This window comes from Oculina patagonica, chromosome 8 (assembly GCF_052425735.1).
Source record: "Oculina patagonica isolate OP01 chromosome 8, crgOcupat, whole genome shotgun sequence".
NCBI classification, from domain to species: Eukaryota; Metazoa; Cnidaria; class Anthozoa; order Scleractinia; family Oculinidae; genus Oculina; species Oculina patagonica.
Window position 1 is genome coordinate 17248679 of NC_135765.1, and position 13571 is coordinate 17262249.

A 13571-nucleotide genomic window follows, 5' to 3' on the forward strand; every position below is an offset into this window, starting at 1 on the left:
TTCTTTGCATGGTCGAAAAACTTCTTTCCCAAGTAGCTGGTTAGTTCTTTCTTGGTTTCGGTATGAGAAAGAAGTCTTCTCATTGGGACCTTTGCGATGTGAGTCGAGTCTGTTATACGGTAAAAGACGGGGTCCTGGCCAGCCTGTCTTCTTCGTCACTGGATTGAAACTTCTTGGTGATTCTTTTGTTAAAGTGTTCAGCCAACTGCGAAAAGTTTTTTATGTCCTCTGGCTTATCAATGCACTGCAGCTCTGCCATAGCGTCAACAACAGCAACTTACATTTGCGGTAAAGGCTCCATGTCAAAGTTCATCATTTCATCTACGTTATTTCCAGAAGCTGCCTCATGTGTTTGCTGTGGATCACCACCAAGCGTCTCTAGGATTCTCATTAATGAGCTCTTTGCAGGACAGTGAAGCATCGTGCCATCGGCTGCAAACAAAGACCTCGGCACCACAGCAAATTCATACCGTCCTATAGCTTCCTTGACGTCCACCTCAGGTCTGCTCTTGCAAACAACCATCAGTCTAGCGAAGAGGGATCTGTCCTCTTGTAACTCTACCACTCTATCCTTGCAAGGTACTTTCAGTACCTTTGCGGTGTCCTTCCATGTAAGAAGTTTCTGTTTCTTCATCGTGGACCAGAGGTTCACCTTGTTTGATTGAATTCTTTCTTTCACAAAGGTCTCATAAAGGGTCCTGCCTATCTCAGTTTGACGACAAAGATCGCTTTTCACCGCTTCAGGCATGACAACTTTGGTTACCATGTTGTAAAGATCATTACTTTCTTCTTCGAACGGGTTACCAAAGTTCTGTAATGTAGTCAGTAGCTGATCAATGGCTCTGTCTTCGCGTTGTAAGACAAAAGCGGCAAGGTTGTGGTGCTTAGTTTGTGTCTTTGAATTCATCCCAGCCATTTCTTTTGCTTCACCAGCTAGCCGGGCGAGTTCCGGCGCAATAAGAAAAAAACTTTGCTCTTGCACTTGGGTTTTGGGTGATCCCAATCAGTCCTCCTGTAACCTTCATGGAACGGTTGACATGCTCAAGAGCTGTATCCGCTCCTACCGCACAAAATGGTGCTTCAGAGTTTTTGTTCACCACCCAATTACCATTGACAAATTCCTCATAGACCTCTGGACTCGATTCCTTGAGCGATCCCATTTCGGCTATGTAAATATGGGTATCATGCGGGCATAATTTAACAAGTCGTGCGCGAAACTCCAAAGATTCCAGGTGTAGTATCCAATCACCAGTGCGAACAGACTTGATGAAAGCTAGCAACTGCATAATAATACGCATATATTGTCGCATTACCATAAACAAATGGCTCCTAGCACGTGCTTCATCAAACGCTGTCATCTTTTCAACGATTCGTAAGTTCTCTATAGTTGATATCATCTCAGCGTTTGCTTTCTTCACATTCTCTTCTTTTCCGACAATGCATGCTTCGCTCAGCTCTTTCGCTACTTGCTCTAGCCTCTGGTGTGATTGTAAATCATCCTGGAACAAACTTTCTTGGTGCATGGTAAACAGAGCTTGCGGCGTTATTAAATGTGCGTTCTCCCCTCTCCTAACGTGTTTACCTTCTATGATTTGTCTGACCGTTGAAGGGCCATACAACTCGGACTCAGTCCAGCATAGATCAATTCCGCTGTTGTCAATGAAAGAACCGATCATTCACAGCAGTGCCATCACAATGTGAAGCTCGCCTGGTCTCAAAATTATATGGTCCAGATCGCTTCGGTGCATTTGTAACTTCTTGGCTGGCTGATAGAGCCCCATATCAAGCGATATAACGGTCTTCCTATTTGGTCCAACAACCTTTGTATTGATGGCTTGTGCCTGCATGAGCAGAGTAAGAAGAGTGTTCCATTCATGTGCTGGAGCCGCTATAAGTGGAGGAGTGCTGACTCTTGTTACATGCAGATTATCGCTTATTAGATACTTGTACCCTGACCACAGCGGAATGCCACTTCTTTCGACCTGCTCTTTCTTAGGTTCGTGTGTCTGCGTAGGTTCATCTGTTTCCCCTCTAGAAACTTCCCTTGTCATGCTGCGAGCAAGAAGCCAAGCAAATTCTTCATGCCGTACTACTATAGGCAGGTCCATTTCTGCAAACAGACCAAAGCGGGGATTCGCGGGATATGCTGGATTGGAAGCAGGTGCTGGACACTGCAACAGATCTGTAACAGACTCCAGGAGCTCTTTTATTGACCTCCTGTGTTCGGTAGACTTCTCTAGCCTAAGAACATAATAATTCGTTATAAACCCAGACACCAAAGTAATATATAATGTATTGAATTCACTTGAATAACAATATTAAAAATTGAATTTCACCACATTATTTTACGTTTAAAGTTTTCCACAGTTTCGTTTCTGTGACAAGTAAAAATACTAGTAGTGTACAGTTTTTAGTTTTCGCAAAATATATAGATCCACTCCAGAACATACGACTAAAATTAATTTTTTTACCTTTTAACCATTATATTAAATGATTAAATGAACTTTTGAAACGTAAAAAGTGCTTATTCATGCTGCTTTACGAAATGTTCCTGGTACCTTTTGACTCGTGATCTGATTGGTAAAAACAAACTGAATCAACTATCTTGCCTTATTGTCATATGTCTAAGTTCGTACCTCAACTCTGGTATGTTATCTTGAATCTCTTGCTTCTGGTAGATCGCCATTGCGGTACCATGGAGTGTACCCTGTCCGTCATAAGTGTCCTCCTTAAAGTCGATGTTATCAATGGCAAAAAAATACATGTCTGTCTTTGACGATTTCTGGCGGCAGGTAGATTACGTCAAGTTGATTCATACGATGCAGGACATCCGCCTCTATCTGCGCTTCAATTCTTAGTAGCCTGTTATATTCAATCGACATCCCTAAACCGTAAAGCATGTTAACAATTGCTTTGCTTCTAACGGCCTGGTGGACAGCCAATCCCACAGCCACCTGCTGCGGCATCTCCCTCGCTCCTTGTACAACTTCAGACTTCTTGTTGTTCCTCTGGCGTTCAGTAAGACACATACGCACAGTAGTTTGTGCCAGACTTAAAGCACGCTTATGGACTTCTAGCGACTTCTTTTCTGCAAGAAGTTGAGTGTTCTGCAAGAAGTTGGGCCTTGCAACACCCATCTGAAGAAGGAATATAGCTCCTCTGGTAAGTTCTCTTTACTTATGTCTTCAAATGATCCTGAAAACACCCATTTTTCGCAATTATTAATAACCTTCCTCAACAAAAGAGCAGCTTTGAACAGAAGTTTCATTTCTTCTGTACCGTTAGTGTTTTCCTTTTCGGCAAGATGAATGGCGGCATCTCGCGTCTTCTTGTGCTCAATCGCTCTGACTCATTAACCTTCTGCGGTCGGTGAAATTGGACTTCAGGTATGGAATGATGAATTAATTGTTTTAACGCTTTTCGACTACATTCGGGATTTCCCACATTGTTTGCTCTACGAATGCTTTCATACGCCGCTTGTATTTCAGACATGATCAATATCTTCCCTTCTCTCAAGTTAATCTCAGTCATTGCTAAAAACTCTGTTTGAGCAGCATTCTCGCTTGTTGATGAATCATTGTTTGACGCAGTCGTCGGGTCCTGCTGCTGACGCAGTACATTTGTAACGTTATTTAACCAGCAAGTTTTATGGTACCTGATTTTGGTAGCCTGCTCATCACTCATGTCAAGGGATGTTACAAGTTTTAGGCGGAGACTATCGTTTCCAGACTTTTCAATTGCAGCGCGCAGGGATTCAACAGATGACGATTCACGTACGTTAAAGAGGGCTTTCGAGCGGGATTCACTGCCGTCACAGAAAAAGCAGTTGTCGCTGTTAAATGGTGTAGTTTTGGACCGTGTTAGTGGCAGTTGCCTTTCCTCTACTGGGACATTTGAGGTCTTGCGTCTTGTTTCGTTTGTTCCAGCCAGCTGCCTTTCGTATCTTTCTTTCGCTCTCTTGCGCATTCCAGTGTGGACTACGTTCTGGTAACACTCCCTGTGCCATGCCCCTTTATCCTCAAGCTCTTGTGCTGTGAACTCTTTCAGTTTCGACGAACTCTCGAAGTAGTTTAACACTCCATAAGAAGCCCACTCTTGAATACAAGCTAAAATTCTCTCGTGTGAAGTGGGTTTTACAACAAGTTCCTCGTTTCTTATTTCTTGACAAATAATACACAAACTTAATTTCAGGTCTTTGTTTTCGCTACACGATGTGATACTCGACATTACAAGTGTAACGGCGATACTAAACTGCAATATTCGTCCGCTAATCCACAACATCCAAGCCAGAAACACAAATATGCACCAGCACGTGGAACGAAGAAAGTAATTTACATGTGTAAATCAGTACACAAGTTTTAACAACAACAACAACAACAACAACGTCACTGAACAAAAATCAACAACAATCATAACAGTTTATTTCTACCATAAATTTATACTTAGTTTTTACTACGTAGACATAAAAGCAGTCTGCGTCCACATCAAAGAGTCGAAAGATTTGCACTTAAGTAAAAAAAACATAGTTCACAACCAGTAGGTTTGAATACTTGTTGTTTTCTCGGTGTTTTGTAAATTAATTTTAAAACGATAAACCGTATTACTAAATACCTTGTTTCTAACAATTTAATTTGTTTTTAAAAGTGAACTGTAATAATATTTCTCTCTTTTTTTAAAAAAAATGGATCTAACCGCAAGCTATAAATTCAGCCTCGATTTAATATTGTAGATCCTGCACATGACCAATTTAATCAGCACGAGTGATGGTCTTTCATCTTATAATTTTAAATACTGGAAAAGTTTTGTCCCATTATACTAAAAACTACAAGGTTTCACCGATAAAGAGCGTGCGAGGAGCAATTTAAAACTTCAGCCTCGTTTTCGTGCTATTTCATACAGGGTACGTTTTAACGCGCCGCACAAATCGTCTGCATGGGTTACAAAACTGCCAACAACATTAATCATGTTCCTTAGGTCCTTCGCAACACTTCTGCACTGGTCGGCAAAAATCTTCACGAAATTCCCACGGAACTTTTTTCAGTGACATTTGCTCCCGGACTATATAGCAATTTGTGAGCAAGAAAAGAAGAAAATTGTTTTTTTTTTAACTCCCCTCACACAATGCCTACCCCCTTTTTGCTTATTCGTGTTTTTACATTTTTGAGAAGATACTACATACCGAATCTTTTATTTCGCCAGCAAATGCCTGTGTTTCTGGGTTAGTCAAGTCCTTAAACTCCTGTATCCAAACTTTATTGCTAATTTTAAGGCTAACAATAACAATTTTCGCTATAGCATCTAAAAACAAAACAAAAAAGAGAGAAGAAAACAAAATCAGTACGGAATGAATGTAAAGAATTTGATTATTTTTTTTAAAAAACGCAAAAAACGTTAGCTTGACAATGACGAAAATGACCAACGAGAAAATAATAATAATAATAATAAATAATAAAACCTTTATTTGAGTGTCAAAAACTAAAATAGCAGTAATTAAACCACTAAATGGGGACACTTTAAAGTAAAAGAAAAATAACAAAATCGAAATATCCTAATAAATGCTAAAATCGGTTAAAATTGGTTAAAATATTTACAATATATACAAGTTAAAATACAAGATAAAATATTTTCAATATGTACAGTTAAAATACAAGCTAAGAACTTACATTAAGAACTACATAGAATACAATTAGCGCAGCAATTATCATTCATTAAAATATCTAAATCTAGCTTACGAATGTTTTTCTTAAAAGATGACAGTGTTGGTAAACTCCTAATGTCCTTTGGTATTATGTTCCATATCTTAGGCCCAACGTATCTGATCGTATGTTTGCCATATGTGACTGTATTAAATCTAGGGATAACAAATTCTTTGTTGCGTAAGGCATACTTCGTCTCAGACCTCTGAAATAAGTCAGCAACATACTTAGGACAGATGTTATTGTGCTAAGACAACTAATGTACCATTTTCTGTGCAATTTGTTCCTTTCTTTCCTCTCGGGCAAAGACAAAGAAATTTTCCGAATCGTCTACATGTTTTCCCATTAGCACATTCCTCGTTGCATTCCTTGCCTGTTGACGAGAAAAGGCAAATACATTAGTGCATGGTATAATACCTAAGATTGCTGATGAACCAGCAGCCAAAGTGTTGTTTTATTCTATCATATGACATCTAATGTAACACGATAACTTGGATAGTTTTACAAAACTGAAAAATACTATGGATACAGGTGGGCAATATAAAATAATGAAACGACATAAGAAAAAAATCACCCAATTTTTTTTAAGTTGTTACAATAACTTTTAACGTTTGGTGACATATTTAAAGATAACAGCAAGACATTTAAAGGCTTTTTAAAAATGTGTCAAGGCGGCGGCGTTAAGAAGAATGCGTAAATTTATTTCACTAAATGAAAATAATTGACTTTATGAAGCGTACATCCTACCTCACCTAAAAAACTGAAGCCCCATCATCCTGCAATTACTCAGGGTCAATTTACAAGCTAGAAGACATAAATTATGTTATGTTTTTCAAGAGTAACATCTTATGACTGTCCTTTAAGTTAGTGTGCATTATGTCACCAGAAAAACGTAGAGAATTTCAAGCACTAGCCACGATTTTCAAATGTATTTTATCAATACATTATATAAGAACCTCGTTATTTGCAAGAATGTATTAACCCTAAGTTTTGTAATTTTAATCTCAGGGGGCTGTTACACGGCTGGAAATACCTAGTTTTAACATGGAATGGCATCATAGGTCGTTTTTAGATTTAGTTGCAAAGCTCTGGAATGATTCCCACATATGTGAGATACGCCAAGGGCTTATAAACGCATGCAATCGTAAATAGTTACATAAAAACTTAGTTCTTTGTAGTATTTTTGATGTCGTTATTATATTGTTATTGGGTTGCTGTAACTTTTATATCATATTTTTATTATTATTATTATTATTATTATTATTATTATTATTATTATTATTATTATTATTATTATTATTAATATTTATACTTATTACAAATATTATTATTATCATCATCATTATCATTGTTAGTATTTTCACGTACACGTTTAACAAGTCTCATTGTTTCTCCGTGTATGCTGTGCTGTGCTGTGTTGTGTTGTGTAATGATTTTCCCAATCAGAGAACAATCAGCTTGGGTAGGGATAGATGAGACACAACATACGATATTTAGTGCGCGGATTTTTTTCCAGGAATTTTTGGTCTGTATTTCGAGACGTTCCTAAGGAAATTGGCCGGTTTAACTACACAAGTATGACACACTTACCTGCAAAGTAAATAAAGATACTTTTACTATCATTTCCATACTTGTTGGTTGCATCACATCTGTACTGTCCAAGGTTATCAACCTTGATGTCTGTTATAACCCATGTCCTGCTGAATCGTTTCTTGCCTGAGCTGACATGAGTCCAGGAAACATCTGGTGTCGGCCTCCCAGACACATCACAGAATAAAGTGACGGTTTGACCTTTTATTACAGTCATATTCTGCAAGGACACAATTGTTGACGGATCTAAAAAGTTGAAAAAGAAAACATCACAGAATTGAAGACCGGGGGGCGGAAAGTGCCCGCGCTAACTTTGAACACTGATATCTTTTTCAAGATTCAACCAAACGATGCCAAACTTTACGAGTTTATCTAAAATTTATCTGGGAAAACTTTGATGGAATTATTTTTACATTTTGTACGGTTTTTACGAACATTTTAATTTATTTTGAGTACTCTGCAGTAATTTTGGGTGATTTTCTGGCATTTTGGAAATTTTTTAAAATCCAAGATGGTGAATCCAAGATGGCGGCTATTTTAACATCATGATGGAGTTGTCGCGTGTTGTGACGTCATCATCCCACGTGACGTATAACAAAAGACAGATTTTCGGACAACCCGGTCTGAAAAGATCCAAAAATGCCCGCTTTGAATAGGGTTAATAATATTACATCGGTGAATATCTGGCAGGCAAGAAATTAAAACAAGCTAAGTCCCGCGTGCGAGTCTATTTGCCCATATGGTGTGTCCTCATTCCAGGTTTCCGTTGCATGTACTAGTTACTAAAAGTATTTATAACCCCCCCCCCCCCCCTGATTGGGATGCTAGTGGTTACCCCCTAGCATTTACTTCACCGGTACCCATTTATGTATTTATACATTTCTTAATCGACTCACGGTAAAAAAAAAATCAACTCACAGCAACGGAAACTTACTCCAGGCCAAAAAAGAAAAGAATCGACTCACGGCAAAAGAAAATCAACTAATGGCGTTACTGTACTCTAATTGAAAAGACCTGTACTATATATGTGCAATAAAAGCTGCTGAGTGAACGCAAAAAAAGGAAAGGGTAGATCCGAAAAATCGTGACACAATTTGGTTGAGAAAGTGAAAACATATTTCCTACATAAAATAAGGCTTAGCAATTCGGTCAAGTTTTTACCTTACATTTGGGTCTTGTACTGTTATTCCTTTATTCATTGAACTCGATTAATTCGGAGCTTAGCTTCGTTTCAACACAATCATTTTGTAGTCTTGACGAGAACAGACACAAAGCCGTAAACAGGTAAACCCAAGGCAAACTGGTTCTTTTAAAAATATTGAAGATCCGATACCAGGATTCATTGTAAGAAGATAAAAAGCGTTCTCTGATAAAAATGTTTTAAAAATTATTAGCTTTCGACAGCCAGACTGCTGTCTTCGACGGATAAAAATGAAGTGATTCTTTTAACTTGCACACGGAAAGTAAGATTTTGTTTGCCACAATATCACGGAATACAGGCGAAATAGATAACAGGAAAGAAGAAAATCATGTCTCGCTCGCTTTCCTCACGTTTCATTTAACTCGCATATTACGGCATAACCTTGTGGCTGAGAAATTTAATTTAGGTCGAACTAGTCTGTTTTATGATTGCTCGGTACTTCGCCGATCAACTATACTTTTATCATTTTTTTAGTACTCCTTTGCAACCAATTTACCACAAAAAAGTACTGAACTCAAGTAACTCGCAACGAAACCGAACCATTTGGGGTCCTTCACCGTTATTTCTTTGGCCTTTTATTCAACTTAGCCGCCGATACCATCTTCAGGGCTAAGAGGTTTTTTTAGCGGAGTCAGCGACCCGAAGGGCCGCAGAGAGGAGCTCCACAACCATAGAAAATCTACAGAAAAAGGAGAACGTGCATTTGATTTTGCATGGTCACTGTAGCTTAACGTGAAGGTTAACTTTAGGCTTTAGGCTTAAATAATAATAATAAATAAATAATAGATATCTTAATTGAGCACTCCCGAATGGGGCTTTTCAAGGTCAATGTAAACTAACTGTAAAAAAACATTGTAAATGAGCATAACATGATTAAGAATCCCAACTGGCGTGCAGGAGGTAGACCAGTTGGCTATTTACAAGCGTAGCCGAGAAGTGGAATTCCGGGCTACCGAAAACAACACCAGCTAGTGTTCAGAACGGGACTTGAACCTGCGACCTCTGGATTTCAAGTCCGGCGCACTAACCACTCGGCCACGCTGCCTCCCCCGCTTCCATGTTATGGTCAAATAACAGCTGTCAAAACAAGGTATCTGCTGACTAGTATCACATGACCATATCGTGGGCTCAGAGGCAGAACTCAGCGAAGTCACGTGTTTTTCTGAAGTTGACCAATTAATGGTTGTACATTAGATCACGGGCTCAAGTTCGATTGTTTTCTCCTTTCTTTGGTTCAAATATAGGGCAAAGTAAATAACCTGGGAGTTCCGCTTTTAGGTTTGGCTAAATCTATTTCATGAGGAGAATCGATTCCCCCACTTTAACCGCTGAGGAGAAAGCATCATGCGAAGGTTACTTAACAGTTAACGAATGTTTCAACGCCCTAAAACAATTAAGGTCGTCTAAAACATGGACGGGCTCACGAAGGAATTTTATCTCGCGTTTTGGGATGTGTTAAATGCCGAACTAATTAAATGCCTCAACAGCGCCTTTGACGATGGAACATTGAGCACCTCCCAACAACAGGTAGTGATTACACTGTTAGAGAAACCAGGCAAAGACAAAAGACTTTTATCTTCTTGGCGCCCAATTAGTCTTATTAATGTAGATACCAAAATTTCCAGCAAGGTGCTAAGTAACCGAATGAGCAAAGTCTTAAAAAAACTTGTCGACGCCGACCAGGCGGCGTTTATTAAAGGTAGAAATATCGAGGACTCTATTCGTCTCATCGACGACATTATGGATTTCACAATGAAGAACGATGAATCGGTTATACTTTTCGCAGCCGACTTCGAGAAAGCTTTCGATAGCATTGAACATAATTTTATTCTTGCGTCTCTGACGCATTTCGGTTTCGGCGATGACTTCATAAAATGGATCAGTGTATTACTCCGCGGAAACCGCGCGTGTGTACTGAACAATGGCTTCGCGACAAATCTTTTCAACATTGCAAGAGGTACCAAACAAGGGGACCCAATCTCTCCCTACCTTTTTATTCTTGTGATAGAAGTTCTAGCGTCATTAATTCGCCAGAATAGGCAGATTGAAGGAATTTGGATCGGCGAGAAACAAAAAAAGCTCGAGCTATTCGCCGATGAGAGCACATTTTTTTTGAAAGACATAGCTTCCCTTAATGTGGTCCTAAAATCAATCCAGGAATTTTATTCATTCTCCTCTCTTAAGATAAACACCACTAAATCCGAAGCTGGCTGGATAGGCAGCAGTAAACTAGATGTGCAGCCTACCGACGATGATGGCATAAAATGGATCGATCTTTACGAGAGAGGCATAAAAATTCTGGGTATTACCTTTTCGTATAACGACACCTTTTTTCGAGAGCAAAATCTAGATCGAATTTTCGAAAGCTTTAAAACAGTTCTAAACATCTGGAAAATGCGTAGTCTGACGCTCTTTGGTAAATCGAGAATAATTAAATCGCTTGCTCTGCCTAAATTGTTGTATGTATGTTCCAAGATTTTTGTACCAGACTACTTCATAAGCAAAGTCAAAAACGTAATAACAGACTTTATTTGAAACGGTAAAAAGCCAAAAATCAAATACGACACCTTAATAGGTAATTACGATAACGGAGGAATAAGTTTACCCGACTTTGAGTCACAAATCAAAGCAAACAGAGTCAAATGGGCTCTTAACCTCCTAGACGAAAACTATGTTAAAGCCTGGAAGAGTTTCCCTATGCAGCATTTAGCGTCTATAGGAGGAACGAAGGCGATAGGAACAAACTTCGATAAGGAAAGGATTCCGAAAGGTCTGTCGTATTTCTACAAGAGTGTTTTAGTCAGCTGGGCTGAATACTATGACGAAGAAGTCGTTACCCCGGAACACATCGCAAATCAAGTACTCTGGAATAATAAATATATCAAAGTAAACAAAAAATCGGTCTTTTTTCCCCAACTGGCTTCAAGAGGTATCTTCAGGGTTAAAGACTTATATAACGAAAGGAACGAAATTAACTGGGAAACTGCTTATGCGATGGGCGTTGAGCCCCGTCACTTTATATTCTGGGCCAGTATCACTAGCGCAATTCCCCAAGGCTGGAAAACGCTAATGAAGGACGCCGACGCTTTTGAGGATCACGATCCCTCAAACCCCGGTAGAAATGACACTGCTTCCAAAATAACATCAAAAGACGTATACCTCTCGTTTGTTCAATCAAAATTTAAAAAGCCTACTGCCCAATCTCATTTCCTGAAACGGGTCGATGGCCAAATTGACTGGGAATCCGTCTATCGTAAAATATATAAAACATGTCTATTGATCCTTACACAAGATGTTTTCAATATAAAATCCTTAACAATTGCCTTTATTTAAACAGGGACCTATTCCGCTTCAAGATCATCGAATCTCCTATTTGTTCCTTCTGTTCTATTTATTCAGAAACAATCGATCACCTTTTTGTCCATTGTGAGCACTCTAAATCCCTGTATAGGGACATAAGAATCTGGACTAAATCTGCCGGAATTGTTTTGCCAGAATTGAATATCTCAAATATTATATTAGGTATAGACTCTGAAAAAAACGCTAATAAACCTTATTCTTACAGTATTCAAACTCTTAATATATAAGTCTAGATCTGGTGGCCAAATGCCAAGTGTACAGCGTTCCATAAATGAACTCAACTTTTATGAAAAAATAGAAAGAAATATTGCCAGGAAACGAGATAAGCTTGCGTGTCATTTTAAGAAATGGTCTAATCTAGTATCTATTTTGTGAGATATTTAAACCCCTTATCTTTCCTTTATAAAAGCTTCCTGTATAAGTAGCGTAGAGACCACTCTTTGTTGTTTTGTTTTGTATGGCACAAACTTGTAATGTAGTTTATGTAGATTAGGTTAATTTGATTTTAGTTATCGTTATTGTATTCGAATGTAATATTATGTAATTCAGTTGAATGTGACTTATTCATTTATTTATCTATTTATTTATTTTTGTATTGTATAACCGATTTTTTTTATGTTGTTTGTAATTTATAATTGTGCAATCAATAAAAAAAATAAATAAATAAAAAAAACCTGGGAGTTCCGCTTTAAGGTTTGGCTTAATCTATTTAATATTTATGCGTTTTTCTTTAACTGGTTGGTAACAACAGCAAATGTACGGACGGACGGACGGACGGAACGACGGGCAGACGGACGGACGGACGGACGGACAGTAGTAGATAATGTTGTTTTTAAGCCCGCCGTTGGATTGCCTACATACTAATTTGGATTTCCTGCATACTAATTTGGATTTCCTGCATACTAATAACTGTCTTCCTCCATACTAATGAACGGATTCCCGCTGCATATTAATAACTGTCTAGTCGCTTCTTTTCATATGATAATAAACTGTCTCCGGAGATTTCTTTTGCAATGGGCCTGCTCTGACATGTTTCTTTGATTGCGTTCAATCTTTATTCCTGATTAGACGTTCACGGATGTATTGTTCATTGGAATATAAACGCGCAAATTTGGTAAACATTATCATTTCTGAGCCATTACTGAACTATCGCCCATAAATTTCACTACAAGATAGCTCCAAACATGCAAGTCGAATCGAGTTCTACACCTCTGATGACCATAGACGAAGTAGAAAAAATCCAACGCCAAAAGATAGCCAGTTTTGTGGGCCATGTGTTCCAGCTTACCTATGCTGCAATCTTTGATGGGCTTATCCACGAAGAGAAAGTTAATCGCTGTAATGGTTGTGCTATTCAGCACCCAAGCCAAAGACAGCACTCCTGCGTAATGATGGATAACGAAGACGCGTGGTTTTACTACAACGATGAAGTGAGAGAGAAAATAGACCTGAATCTGGTCTTGAAAACAGCCCAAAGTGTCTGCAGTGTACTCGGCTACAAGCTTACAAATTCGTGGGAGACGTTTGTTACCGAGCTACCCAAGTTTCCTTGGACAAACATATATCTAACTTCTCTTGAACTGGATACCTTCGGCGAGATCGTTCAAGCGGAAAAGCTACAGGATCGCATTTTGTATGCCACTGTCTATGGTCCAAATGGTATCAAAACGAACGATTTCAGTGCAATAGAAGTCCGCGAAGATCAAAATGCTGAGCAGGTTATT

The 13571-nt window shown here is 38.7% G+C and overlaps 1 protein-coding gene across 1 annotated transcript in view; it reads right to left on the bottom strand.

The window, feature by feature from the left end:
• Positions 1-13571, bottom strand: part of LOC144662776 (uncharacterized) — a 238480-nt gene that overhangs the window by 12411 nt on the left and 212498 nt on the right. The window contains 3 exon segments of the mRNA XM_078523689.1: positions 5180-5298; positions 5962-6069; positions 7287-7532. Of these exon segments, the coding sequence (XP_078379815.1) occupies positions 5180-5298; positions 5962-6069; positions 7287-7532 (473 nt within the window).